This window comes from Nelumbo nucifera, chromosome 3 (assembly GCF_055504915.1).
Source record: "Nelumbo nucifera cultivar China Antique chromosome 3, China Antique-T2T, whole genome shotgun sequence".
Classification (NCBI taxonomy): Eukaryota; Viridiplantae; Streptophyta; class Magnoliopsida; order Proteales; family Nelumbonaceae; genus Nelumbo; species Nelumbo nucifera.
Genome location: NC_142651.1, coordinates 57,721,987 through 57,735,904, shown reverse-complemented (window position 1 = coordinate 57,735,904; position 13,918 = coordinate 57,721,987). Strand labels below are relative to the sequence as shown.

At 36.6% G+C, this 13,918-nt stretch overlaps 1 protein-coding gene across 1 annotated transcript; it reads right to left on the bottom strand.

Annotated features, from left to right (window-relative positions):
• Nucleotides 1-282: 282 nt before the first annotated feature.
• On the bottom strand, nucleotides 283-13,913 carry LOC104602129 (Core-2/I-branching beta-1,6-N-acetylglucosaminyltransferase family protein). The gene is made up of 4 exons (XM_010265709.3): nucleotides 13,188-13,913; nucleotides 12,989-13,064; nucleotides 12,741-12,856; nucleotides 283-1,173 (listed from the first exon to the last, which is right to left on the bottom strand). The coding sequence occupies exons 1-4, from the start codon at nucleotides 13,756-13,758 to the stop codon at nucleotides 599-601; spliced, it is 1,338 nt and encodes a 445-aa protein (XP_010264011.1). The 5' UTR covers nucleotides 13,759-13,913; the 3' UTR covers nucleotides 283-598.
• Between the last annotated feature and the right edge of the window lie 5 nt (nucleotides 13,914-13,918).

Sequence of the window (13,918 nt, the reverse complement as noted above, 5' to 3'; positions counted from 1 at the left end):
ACTATCTATTGAGAATGTTTAAGAGTGAAACTATCCACTTTTTGAATCCTATTAATTGATATGGGAAAGTTATTTATTCACTTAAGATATTAAGTGATACCTTGGAAAATAAACGTTCCATTGTCCCCCTATAAATCTGAAAAACAGAACATGGGATTCTTACTCAATGGGAACCAAAATCCCACTGACCAACTTTTTCCCCTCTCAAAATCCAAAAAAAGAAAGTCCCCTTAGTACTAAATTTGTTGAGTTGCTGTGCAGAGAGTTCATTCACACAAATTTTGGGTTAACGTAAGTGGTTCATTTTCTAGTCCATTTGATAACAATGTCAGGTTTCATAAGATGATCAATACATTTTAGTTAGATAAAGAATTGACAGACGCTCAAGTGTGCATTAATTGGAACCAATGTTGACCTGCTAAAGCATGTGGATCATAATCTGACCGCCCAACCCAACCACCCAACTGTATGAATAGGAAAGACAAAAGAAGGAAAAACCCTATAATTATAAAGTAAAAATATTATAAACCGAGGAAAAAACGCTAATTTTCAGACATTTTGAAGTATTGGTTAATCCTTTATTAAAACAACTGCCTATTCAGTCAACCGAGTTTTGGTCCGAGGTGACATTCTGGGCAGTCTGACTATCCTCCTCGGTCAGGGTTTCAGAACATTGATTAACATGTAATGTACCATTTGAGAGCAATTCAACAATTCGTTTTTCAAGTCTTTTGGCCCCTGGACCAGGCCTGAGCACAGCTGTGTCTCCCCAAACTGTACATGGATCATTATTGGAGTCACTTATACACCAACCTCCAGGGATGATCTTACCAGCAGTACGGTTCAAGATCTCTTCATCGATGCGGTCAAGAACTGGATCATTTTGGAGGAATTGACTACCAAAGGCTGCTCCACTGTGAATCATCTCATCAAAGTCATTAAGAGTAAGAATGCATGGCTCCTGTCTGGGGGGCTTATCCCATGACACATATTGCAGGTTGTGGTTGACTGTTGTCTTTTTGAACTCCTGAGAGTTACACAGTACGGTTTGGAAGTAGCTGGCAAGTGATGAAGGCATATTTGAGAAGAACATGAGTAGAACCCTTGGTAGATTGTCTGAACCCAAGATACAGAACTCCACAAACTTGCGACTTAGAATAGCAGATGCTGAACCTGCAAAATTTTAAGGCATAAATCTCAAACTGGAGCTAAGGGAGAGTACTAAGTTTTAATTCATTCTAACACATCCCTCCTGCATGCCATGCAGGCAAGCTGCTTTTGGCTCACTGAACAATGCCAGAGAACAAAATTTAGTGGTCCATTTGGGAATTTCACCATATATATTTTTTTTCCTAGCTGTTGATTAAATCTATTAGGGTTGGGATAAAATTCATTCAACCAGGCCAAGTTTTTGGTTGATCCAGATCTACCAGAGGGGTAGGTGAAATATGAATTTCATACTGCACTAAGATGCTACTTCTTTGTGGAAAATTAGCATTCACAAAGAAACAACAACAATGGATTCAATCTCCTTCGGACTACCCATGATTTTGGATGTGATGGCTATTCACTTCATGACAATTCACTCCATGACAATCTATGAATGTAGTAATGTGGTATAAAGTATAAAATGGTTAAAACCACGATTATCAATTTTCTGCACAGGGCACTATGTAATTGAACAATGGGAAACCCATTGATCCAAATAAGTATTGTTTTAAAAAATAAAAAATAGGAATTTAACGCAAAGAGTTCTGAAAAAGCTAGCATCTAAGAGTTTGCATGTAAAAAGTTCTTAAAATGAAAAATATAATAAATAACTATATTATTATCAGTAATTGCATAATATCAGCCAATAAAGAATGACTTGGAGGCCACTTGACAACAACTGAAAGGACTGGACTGAACTGAACGACCTATTGCTTTGTCTTTTAGTGATTAATTTAATGAGGAGGTTGTGAGCTCCTTAATGGCTGAAAATGAAGTTTGGTTATTTACCATACACTCCAATATTCTATTTTTAACTATCTTACCCACTGAAAGAGAAAGCAGCAAGATATTTGGTTCTGCCAATGTGTTTACCTTCAGAAGGAGGGGGTGGAGGGAAGAGAAGAAAATAGCAAATCTGATGTTAATCAAATGGACTCCTAAAGTATGAAGGTGCACTGTGAGTCTGTGATGAAGACTTGAGCTCCAAACAATCTATAATCCTCCAGGAAGACCCACAGTAACTGATTGATAAAACTCAGATGAGCCAGTAGGATTTGGTATAAATGATGACAAAAGAAGAAAGAATGCTCAAAGGGGAATATGATAGTTATAGACGTTCCGAATATCATGGGGAATAAAAAAAAAGCTACCAGTACACATGGACTAATACCACACAAGCCAAGAAGACATTAAATACATCCAGTAAATCATACACTTGTAACCTTGTCACTGCTCAGCTCTTAATCAGGATTTAGGACTCCAACAATAAGTTGGAAACAGTGAATTGTAAGCTAAATCCATGCAATCCATCCAATTGCTATTAAGCATCAATTATCAATAATTGTTGCTCAACCTCCATTTCAAATAAGCCCTACTACTGCAACAAACATTACCACCTGGCCTACATAAAATATAAAATTACGTCTCATCATCAAGAAATAACCACCTCCTGCCTTCTTTATTTCCAACTTTATAAGGCATACGAGATGTTGGTTTCCAGTAATAACTTGATATTTTGACAGACAGACTTCAAAAAAATTTTGAATGTTTATTAATGAATGAAAGGAACCACTTGAAACATGATAAACGCACCCCTTATGATAAAGAACAACTCTCCGTATGAAACCCCTTGAACCAGAGCTTTGGCATGAGGTGATAGTCAGCATTCATGGCTTGGTGGCAAATGGCTGGGACACTATACTCGACCCTAGGGCATCACACTCTTCTTTTTGGGAAGCTATCCTTGGCACTTTACCCTCCATTCTGTTTATAAGGTATAATGCTTGTTCTGATAATAAAGTCCTCTTCTGGGAAGATTTTTGGCTTGGGGAATCCCCCCTTAAGGATCATTTTCCTTCTCTTTACTCTACTCTGTCTTTACATAAGTTAACACCCATTTCTTTCATCCGTAGTGGTGGGGTGTTGTGGGACTTGGGTCCAAGGAGAGGGCTTAGGGAAGTTGAAATGGGGGCCATTGATGAATTCTCTCTTCTGAGTAATCTTGGACCAATCTTGTCCAGAGAGCAGGATCTGGATGGCCTGCCCTTCTAGCTCCATCTCTTGTGCTTCTTTCTCCACTGCCCTTCTCAGCTCCTCTAGTCAGGCTTTGTCCTTTCCAAATAAAGAAGTGTGGTGTAATCCAGTGCCTCCTAAGATCAGGGATTTTTACTGGGAAGCAGCATAGGATTAACACTTGTGATATGCTTCAGAAAAGAAGGCCATCTTGGTGCTTTTCTCCTCACATCTGTATCCTTAGCAATAAGTCAATAACTGTGGTGAGACAATAACACACTAATCTCCTATTCATTTGTTTTTAGTATTTGGGCATAGTTTTCCTCTCTCTTTGGTTGTAGGCAGTCTCCTCTTTCTATGGCAGCTCTGTTTGATGCTAGCTTTCTTAGACAACCAAAGAAGAGAGGAACGTTTTTGTGGAGAGCCACTAGTGAAGCAATCTTGTGGATAGTTTGGGAAGAAAAGAACAATCATATTTTTCAAGGTTCAATAAAATCTGAGGAACTAATAGAAGACATTGCCTTCAAAGTAGCACACTAGGTAAAACAAGCAAATTGTTCAAGGTTTTTTTTTTGATAAATCAAGTTGTTCAAGGATTTTTCCGTGCAAGATATAGTTAGGGGATAGTATTTAGTAGCTAACTCTTCTTCTATCAAGGATGTGATTCAGGAAAGTTAGGTCCCTTCAGCAATTCAAAGAATTAAGCTTAACTTTGATGGGAACTCTTTTGGAAACCCAGGACCATCTGGTATTGTTGGAGTCTTTAGAGATGAAGAAGGAAGGGTTTTGGCTCTTTACTCAGGTCCAATAAGGGTGGGAGACTCTTTGAGAGCAGAAACCATGGCCCTCCTCTATGGGCTGAAATTGGCCAAACAGTTGGGACTTCAGCAAAGAGAAATGGAAGGTGATTCTAATTTAGTGGTAGGGTGGATGCAAATTCAATCCACCTTCTCCATTCGATACCAAAACCCACTCTTTTGAGCATGTAGTCAACAAAATTCCATTGGACATGGTCATTGGCCTTTTCCATGTCCAATTTCACCATCACACCAGGCTGACCAGCTCTTAATCTAAAGTCAGTGCATTCATTGGCTATCAAGGATCCATCAATTATTCCCTTCAATGAATACCCCTTGTGAAGGTGAGATGATTTGGTTAAGGACTTTTCTCAACTGATTTCCAATAGGTTAGCTATTATCTTATAAATGCTACTGATTAGACTGATGCGTCAACTCAACTGCTCCTTGCAATTTGGGAATAAGAACTAAGAATGTTACATTTCTTGGAAACAGCCTCCCTGTATATGCAGGGTTAAGACTGCTTACATCTATCCCTCCCCAGACCCCACATTGGTGGGCGCCTAGTGCACTGGACTAAAAATGTTGCATTGGCCGTCTCTGATAATGTTACATTAGAATGAAATTCAGTCAGTACTTATCTTAAAGGATAAAATAAATTCAAAACAAGCTTTTATCAGTTTCATCTGTCCCCCTTCATTAAATCCCTTATCTTCTTACCTCCTCCATTTTTCCTTATTCTAATTACTATACTTACCCCACTCAGCTTCACTCCCTCTATCAACCTACCTACTCTACCTCCAATAACAACAAATTCATTAGCATCCTCAAACCCTGAATCTATATCTAACTTACCTTTCATAGGATGAGAGTCACCATCCCTATTTATGCTCCAGTCTTATCTATGTGCTTCTCATAATTCTGCCTTTCTCTTCCATTGAAAAACTTCTAGCAAAATCATCCCAACCCAAAAAACAGGATTCAAACTTTTCTTTTCTTTTCTTTTTTTTTTTTTTTTCGATTGCTAAAACAGATCCAAAAGTTTATCTACTTCAGCTTTTGTATGAAGTATGAACTACCTTCTTCAAATAAATTTTCCTATTTAATTTATAAATTCATTCTAAAGGAATTCTATCTTCCCCATCTTGCTCTTCAAAATCAACTTCTTGCTCCTTTTCTTTTTAATTTCTTGTTCCTCCTCTTCCCCAATCCCTCTTCCACTTTACTTTTCTTCATCTTCAGTCTCACTTAAATTTTCTTCAATTGGACAAGTCTGGTAACTCTTTCTTTGAAAGAGAAAAGCTTTCCAGAACTCTGAACTTCATTTTTACCTAATAAAATAGCTCTTCTAACATCCTCTGCCACCAAAAGCTCATCTCCAACCACACAACTAGTAACAAATCACCCTATCAGGATCATGAGTTTCCAAAGAATTGGAATTGGTGGTAAAAGTTTTTATTGGCCTTAAATGTTATGACTCCTGTACATGTTTTTAAAATCGTGCAGTCCATGATTTGAATAGTACGATTCATAACAAAGCGACCCCAAAACGATTCAATCGCATGTACTAATCATTTTTTAAATTAATTGTGTGATTTATGTTCAAATCATTGTATCAAATTGTAAATCGTGATTCAGAACCAATTTTAACAATTAGAACCAGAAACATAATTTGGAAAAAAGACAATTTAGTCCTTCACTTTTTAAAAGCTACACATTTACATCAAGGGGCACTATTGTCATTTTCTTTTTTATAACTTAAATAGCCTCTTTAATCAATTGAAAGAGTGAAAGAGGCTTACTAACGAAGGAAATTCTTGGGTGGGAGACTGGAAGAGTTGAAACCCTCCTGCATTGAAGCTCCAACCCTCCTCTCCTTATTTGCATGAAGGTAAGGGTTCTTCTTCTTCTTTTGATGCAAAACAGGGGCTCTGCCCCACTTCTTCTTCTTCTTCTTCTTTTGATGCAAAATTCATTCTGTTTTTGCATGGTTTTTTTGCAATGAAAACAAGGGCTCCACCCTGTTGCATTTTCCTCTTTTTTTTGTTTTTTGCGTCATTTTAGTCCTTTTTCTTTTGCATAGGCTCTGCCCTATTTCATTTTCCCTTTTATTATGCAAAAAAACAGGGGCTTCAACCTCTTAACTTTTTCCTCTTTTTCTGATGCAAATTATGTTTTCATTATTTCATAAGACTTTTCATTTTATCTATGTGTTTTATTTTAATTTTTAAGTTGGTTGTTCTTCTTGTTAGGTGTCCTTTTTTTTATAAATGGTTGGAGGCAATGATAGAATAGGGCATCTTCGCATCTGAACACTGAAGAACTCTATATTCCTTGTTGATCAATGAGGATTTCTTTGTTAGCTTCAGCCTTCAAGCCTTTATTTATGCTGGTTTAGTGGATATAGATTTGTAATTTATTATACTTGTCCACATAGAATCTCTTTGGTTGTTTATCTATTTATGTCAATGGAATGTGCTTATGAGTTGCTGATTGGGGGAAAACAGTGCTTATGAGTTATGTCCAATTATGCAATGGTATTAGTTACAAAAAAAATTATTAAATTTCAGAATTTAATTTCTTTAATTGCATTATTTCACTATTGTACTCTTGTATTGATGATTTAATGTGTGTATTTTGTTGAATTATCATGTTTTTGGATGTGTGAGACTCAAGTTATTGAAACTTGATAAGATTCAAATTATCATCTTATTGTATTTGTTGAGTTTGGGCCGATTTTAAGTTATTGGGCCAGCTTTGTTTTATTTTTATTTAAGTTATTAAGTTAGGAAGTTATTGGGCCTTAGGCCCATTAGTTTATGTTATTTTAAGTTGTGACTGTTCAGCTACTTAAAGTAGCTGCCCTAGTAAGGGTATTTTTGTAATGTTTCATTCTTTTATTTTAAGTATATAAGTCAAAAGGGGTTGGCGGCCAGATCTATTCAATTCTGGCGACATCCCACTCTCTTTTCTTCTTCTCTCTCTTTCTCTCTTGCTGAAGCCTTTCATTTTCTACTACTTTTCTTCACAAAGCATACATCAGAATTATTTATCAGCAATTTCTACTGTATTGATAATTTGTCTTAAATTATTGAAACTTGAAAGACGAAACATTAGGAATTAGAATATTAGATAACCTTTTAGTTCTTTTTTGTTGAGCCTTGGGGATGAAGAGTGAAGACAAGAACATGATGCCATGTAAAGCTCATATTTATATAATTATATGGTCATATCAAATAGCAATACAATTAAGGATATAGTTTTTTATTGCTTAAAATTGAAGTTGAACTTGATCATACCCATGGCATTTATTGAATTATGATTCATGAAAGTGGTGTAATTGTCAAACTCACTACCAGTCTACTACTACAGTACACTACCTGTTTATGTTATGTCTATAGGCTAAAAATTGGTAAAAAGTCATTGTTTTTCCTAATTTTTGAGGGAGTTAGCTATTTTTATAGTTTTTTGACAATTTTAGAAAAATCAGCAACAATCTTACGATTTACGATAGATAACGACTTTCAAAACATTGCTTCTGTGTTTAGTTAAAACTCTGTTTGGGGGTAGGTGATAAGACACTATATAGATCAATTGTAGGACTCACCAAAATAATAAATAAATAAAGATCACTTGTAGGCTTGGAAGCATTTTTATCTGTTTACATTGATGAAATACTTTTTGATTGCTTATTTTAATTTTCAAGGCCTTCACATTGAAATCCCAGTCACACCTCCAGCCTTCAAAAACAATGTTCACAAAGTAAATTAGAAGAAAATGATGAAAAAACATATGCTTGCTAAAGTGTTAATACAGATAACAAATTTAAAAAGTTTGTATCCTTAGTACCTAAGTTGTAGCAAAGGCATTGATTGCATCCCTACTTTGAACAAAGAGGGAGAGAGAGAGAGAGAGAGAGAGAGAGAGATTACATTCTTTTTATCATTAAATAAAAAGAATCTCCCGGCCATGACTCAGGTTCCCAAAGCTTTTGTTTCTGAAATGCCATCCACATAGTCCCCTCCCCCCCCATCATTCAAATGCTTTTTGAAAACACAACTGACTAAAATGAATGTTTCACAGCCTTAAAGCAACATGTGTTAAACATTAATATGTAACTTACATTAAATGATTAATAACTGGTCAGTCACATAGGTCAACCGAAATATCAGACTTAACTATGCAATGTTAAATATTCTGTTATTTTTTAGTTTAACACCTATAGATGGGATTTTGGAAAGGATTAATAAGCAACAATCATTCCAATTGAGCTTTCCAAGCAAATACCATTACTCTTCTAAAATATAACTGTCATGTGATGGTTTCTATCTCTTAGTTAGGCATCACAAATGTCTCTTCCATTCCAAACTCCTTTCAACTCTCCTGCTTTTTTGTGGTACTCTTTTCTTTCAAAATGAAATGGATAAAAAGGTAATGTTCTCCTCTCCAACTAACAAATGGAAAAAAAAAACCCTAGATTAGCTACAAACTAGTCACATATCTCGGTTCGCAATATTGACGATATTTGGTGACATATCCCCAAACTACCCCCATTTGCTAGGTGGCGATACGAAATCTTCCAAGAATCATTTTTTTTTTCAAATACCCCTGGTATTTTTCTGATATGTCAGCGATATTTCAGATTTCATTGATAGACTAAGGCAGCCCAGCTCATAAGGCTCCCATCAATGCAATTTCATTGATAGACTATATATTTATTTAACATTTAAAATTTTAGAACATTATTATAAACTTTTCAATATTTCATTAAAATTATCATTTTTTAAAACTATTTTCCCAAAAGACCCGACAAGGAATTGGTGAATGGATAATTGACTTACTACTTTGTTGAAGGCATTTTTTTAATCCAAATAACATTAATAATTTAATAACCCAAATAAATGGGTTGGCTAGTCTGCTAGCCAAATCATCAAAACTATAAAAAAGTATCCTGTATGGGAATTCCCTCTCTTTAAGTGGAAGGGGCAAGTGTCCTTCACCTAGGTGGAGGTACCCACTCCCTATTTAAGCTCCTTAAGGGGAAGCTAGAGGCACTGACGGGCAAACTCTTTAGGGAAAATTATCTCAAGAGATTCTTAAGAAAATCAAAGATAAAGAAAGTAGAAAAGAGAAGTTTTCATGGGAAGGCAAGGAAGGAAAAGAAGTCTCAATAATACAGGTAGGAAAAGGAAAGTCCTCTTCATGAATACTTATTATATATGTCTTCTGCTATATATCATTCTCTCTCTCTCTCTTTTATTTACACTTTTGAGAAAGGAAATAGAGGGAAATAAACCATCTACAACCAGGTGCCTCTACTTGGTTGATTATGGTCCCTCTTTCAAGACAAAGTTAGGGATTAAACCATCTATAGTCTAATTCTCAAGGGCTGATTATGGTTCCCTTCAAATGAAAATGAAGAACAAAGGGATAAAAATTGTCTACAATCAAATATTCAGTTTGATTGATTATGGCATGGTTTTTAAAACTGACCCGGAGACCGAACCAGTTAGGGGTCCGGTTACTGGGTCGAACGGTCCAACTGTTTGAACCGAACACTCGGCCCATTCTGACAAAAAAATAAAAAACGGTTTGAACGGTTAACTGCCCAGTTCAGCAGTTTGCTGACCAAAATCAACGGCTTTTGAAGAAAATCCGGTTTTGGGGGAAAATGGAACTGGTCAGGTGACCGGTTCCCGGTTTTTTCTGTCTGACAGACTGGTCCGGTCCAGTTTTGAAAACCATGGATTACGGTTCCCATTTTGTATGCAAAAATCCAAGGATTAAGGTTGTCTACAGTCAGAACTTCATCTGATTGACTACAACTTATTGTGAATAAAGGAGTGAGAAGGAAATTTTCTTTGTATCAAAAGGAAAAGAGAGAAATGTATTGTTGTGTAGTTTTCTCAATTGTATTTTCTTTTTCTTTCTTCTCATTCTTGTACACTTGATGTAAAAGAAACAAAAATGAAAAGTTCTTTTTTAAGTACCCTATTGTTCTTTTCTTTTGTTCTATGCATTCATTTCTCCAAGTAAGAATCAAAAGGTGTTCTCTACTTTCTTGTGGAGATGTAATTAAAGGGAATAATCTGTATGATTCCCTGAATGGGCCTTACCCAAAATAATAAAAACTCAATCACTTGATTGAGTGAATTATGTTGCATGAGAATTTATTAAAATTTTCACACCAACATACTTTGATATGATTCACTTACCAAGTCACTATAATTTTCAAAAGAAATAAAATTGCATATGACTTCAAAGGAGCATTTTCAATCTAATCAAAACATATAGTAACAATAAAGACAAAAGTTAAAATGGCAAATAATGACATATATAAAGAAGAGAAGATGGCCAAAGACCAAAAGGGAGACAAAGAGAAATGTACCTATTACAATCTCTTAAATTTTCCTATTTGATTTATATAGTTCTTTGCTATGGTTTTGAGCCTTACATGGTGCAATTATATTTCTTCTAATGATCTCTTGAAGGTTTATTAACTAATTCCATGTTTCTATAAAACTTTTTTGAATTTTTAGATTTTCCAAATATCTTAGCAAAATGTCTCCAACTCTACATGGCAAAATGTTCATCGATATTGAATTACAAACCACAATTCTCACCAAACACTTTAAAGCAGCAGCTTTTATCAATGAACTGTCCCTTTTTACTCTAATCAGACTCATTAACGATCTGCCTTTCCTCACTCTATCACCAGATTAAAGTTGCAGTCCAGGTCACCACCCTAATCCTACTTATTGAAATGCAAAGAAAATAGAGGGGGGAAAGACTAACCCTTGATCTCTTCCATGTCCCATCAAGAATATAACATAATGTTATTCATCCAAACAACCAACAGTGTATCATTTACGAACCACTTCTTCTTGAAAGGAATATTTTTGCACCATGTTCTGAAGGAATCTATGGATAGACCATTGTAGATCTGACAATTATCTATCCAGTCATCACATGTTTCTTTCCCTCCTTGGATTTTCTGGCATCCCAGTTTGGCAATCTTCTAGTGCCCAATTTAGCAACCCTTGAGCTCGTGAATCTTTTCTTCCTTGTATAGGAGTATAAGATAGCAAGACTACTATTTTAAATATCCATAGGTATCTTGGCATAGACATAACCAATAACCATTACCCCCAGTTCTAATTCTTTATCATTCACCAATCATTAGTACCTCTACTCTAGCTATTATTAACATTACACCAAAAAACCCCTTCAAGCAGAGACCTTTATAGGAGTCACAAGAAAAGAGCCCTGAAGGTAAGGAGGAACAAACCCAGCAGTCAAAGGAGGAAGAATGAAGAAAAACCACCCTCAAGGAGTGAAAGGAGTTCCAAAACTGAGGGCATCTCAAAATCTATGGATGGACCATTGTAGATCTGACAATTATCTATCCAATCATCACATGTTTCTTTCCCTCCTTGGATTTTCTGGCATCCCAGTTTGGCAATCTTCTAGTGCCCAATTTAGCAACCCTTGAGCTCATGAATCTTTTCTTCCTTGTATAGGAGTATAAGATAGCAAGACTACTATTTCAAATATCCATAGGTATCTTGGCATAGACATAACCAATAACCATTATCCCCAGTTCTAATACTTCATCACTCACTAATCATTAGTACCTCTACTCTAGCTATTATCAACATTACATCGAAAAAACCCCTCAAGCAGAGACCTTTATAGGAATCACAAGAAAAGAGCCCAGAAGGTAAGGGGGAACAAATCCAGCAGTCAGAGGAAGGATGAAGAAAAACCACCCTCAAGAAGTGAAAGGAGCTCCAAAACTGAGGGCATCTCAAAATCTCTAAGGCCCCTCAGAAGACCCAAATCCCATGTTGTAACTGTTAACTTTTAATTCAGTAGAAAACTGAGGAATTTCCACAAATTACATAACTAGATATGATACTACCATCATTGAGGACTCAAACCACCAATATGCTGCATAGAATCTAGTATCTGTTTTCATGCTACTACCAAGTACAGAAACTAGAAGTATAGGCCATCTAATGCTTAACCTTTTTCATTTAAGTGACTAACAACTGCCAAAAGCATTGCCAATGAACTTTAGCCGAATCAGAAATCTAGTCACAATGGTGGACTCTTTGGCTAAACAAGGGACTGTTAGACAACAAATGTTTTGGGCAAAACTTTAAATCTATTTCTTGATGGAGATTTTTCCACCTTGCTGTAATACCTGAGTTTGAATTTAATAAAATTTCTCTTTATTGATAAAAAAAATGGTAAACTCAATTGTATTAAGTACATATATGTTTTATAGGGATTTAAAATGGGGTAAAAAAAAAGAAATCTAGTCACTCTAGTTGGTGGGAATTCGGAAAGCAGAATTACTGAAGGAATGTATGCATACTGTAATAATTGAAATACTTGAACTATTTCATCGTGATAAATTCACAGCTATTTCTTCTTGACGTGAGCACTAAAATTTTAGCCTTGGAAAACTTCTTGATACTTCATGATTTTAGGTGAACAAGTCTGACACTTTAACAGGGGTATGGCTTTAAATAGAACAGATTGACGAAACAGGATTCATGTAGCCGACCCCATATAGTTGGGATAAGGCATGGATGATGATGATGAACTCTGGTTGTAACAATAAGTATGAATTTGACATCTAAAAACCTTGTACATGGAACACAAATAATCACCTTTATCATTCTAATGCACTAAAAAGAATACACAAATACTAACCTGTGAACAATCTATAAGCTTGCGGCAACTCCCGCTTCTGTGTAACGTAAAATATGTCGCTCTTAGCGGAAAGATAAAGACCAGGATCAACAATAATGGGTTTCATTCTCCGAGATCTGTAACATCAAGCATATTTAAAATCTTCATGTTAGGACAAAGAAGCTCATCCATCTACATTCCTGTAAATCTCAATCAAAAAAATTCAATAACAAAATTTGAATTAACAAATAGAGCATCAACTCTCTTACTCTCTCCACCCAATGCGACTGGTATGATTTACAAAATTTAGATCTTTTGGCAAGAACGACAATATGTGGAGTAGATCTGCAAAACCCATAAAAAACCCAGATCAGATTAGCGGTTGAAACGCAGAAAAATTAAAAGAAAATTCTTAAAGAATCAAATAAAGGGAATGGGAACTCTTTCGGGGATACTAGACACACAGACCATCTTGGGTGACGAGAGGGTAGTCTGCAGCAGAGAGGTTAATGAACCAATCCCAACTGGAAGAGAAGCGGAGCAGAATGGCAGCACCATGGAGAGTAGAGGAAATGGCGGAGGACCCACGGGAGTAAGCAAAATCGGCTTTGCCAACGACGTTGACATTCTGAACGGCACGGAAGATGGGGACGGATTGTACAGAGAGAGCGAGCTGGTGACGTTGGGACTGATTAGCGGTGAGATCGAGGTGGAGCAGGTATTGGTTTCTTGGGTGATAAATGGCGAAGAGGAGCCGAAGTATGCGCTCGGAGTCGCCATTGGAGCCCGTGATGAAGTAGGCAATTGAAGGGGGTGTTGGGGTGAGCGAATTGGGCTGTTGTTGTTGAAGATGATGCGAGGATAAGGCGAATGGAGAAGACCCAGATGAAGAAGAAGAAGAAGCGGGGTTGGTAGACGAAGAAAAGGAGAGGATAAAGAGTAGAGAAAGCAGAGAGGTGGCTAAGAGGCAGTAGAGATTTCGGGCCTCTTTGCTGGTGGTGGTGCCGGTGGCGGTGGTGGGTAATGTTGCGCTTAGCATTTTTCTTCTTCGAGGTTGTTCCTCTACATTTGAGGCTGCTGTTGCTCTCTCCCACTCAGGTGGTTGCAACAGAAATTTGGGCGAAGAGGATGGAGCTAATGGTAGTTGAGATCACCCCCACCTGATTCGGTTCCCTTTATCCTCTGAACACCCCCACCTC

What these genes read in the sequence shown, in the direction of transcription:
- LOC104602129 (XM_010265709.3), bottom strand. Translation starts at nt 13,758, where the DNA reads ATGCTAAGCGCAACATTACCCACCACCGCCACCGGCACCACCACCAGC. An exon ending in CCCTCTCGTCACCCAAGATG is followed by an intron (nt 13,065 to 13,187) that starts GTCTGTGTGTCT and finishes TGGGTTTTGCAG; the next exon opens with ATCTACTCCACATATTGTCG. An exon ending in AGTCGCATTGGGTGGAGAGA is followed by an intron (nt 12,857 to 12,988) that starts GTAAGAGAGTTG and finishes TTGATGTTACAG; the next exon opens with ATCTCGGAGAATGAAACCCA.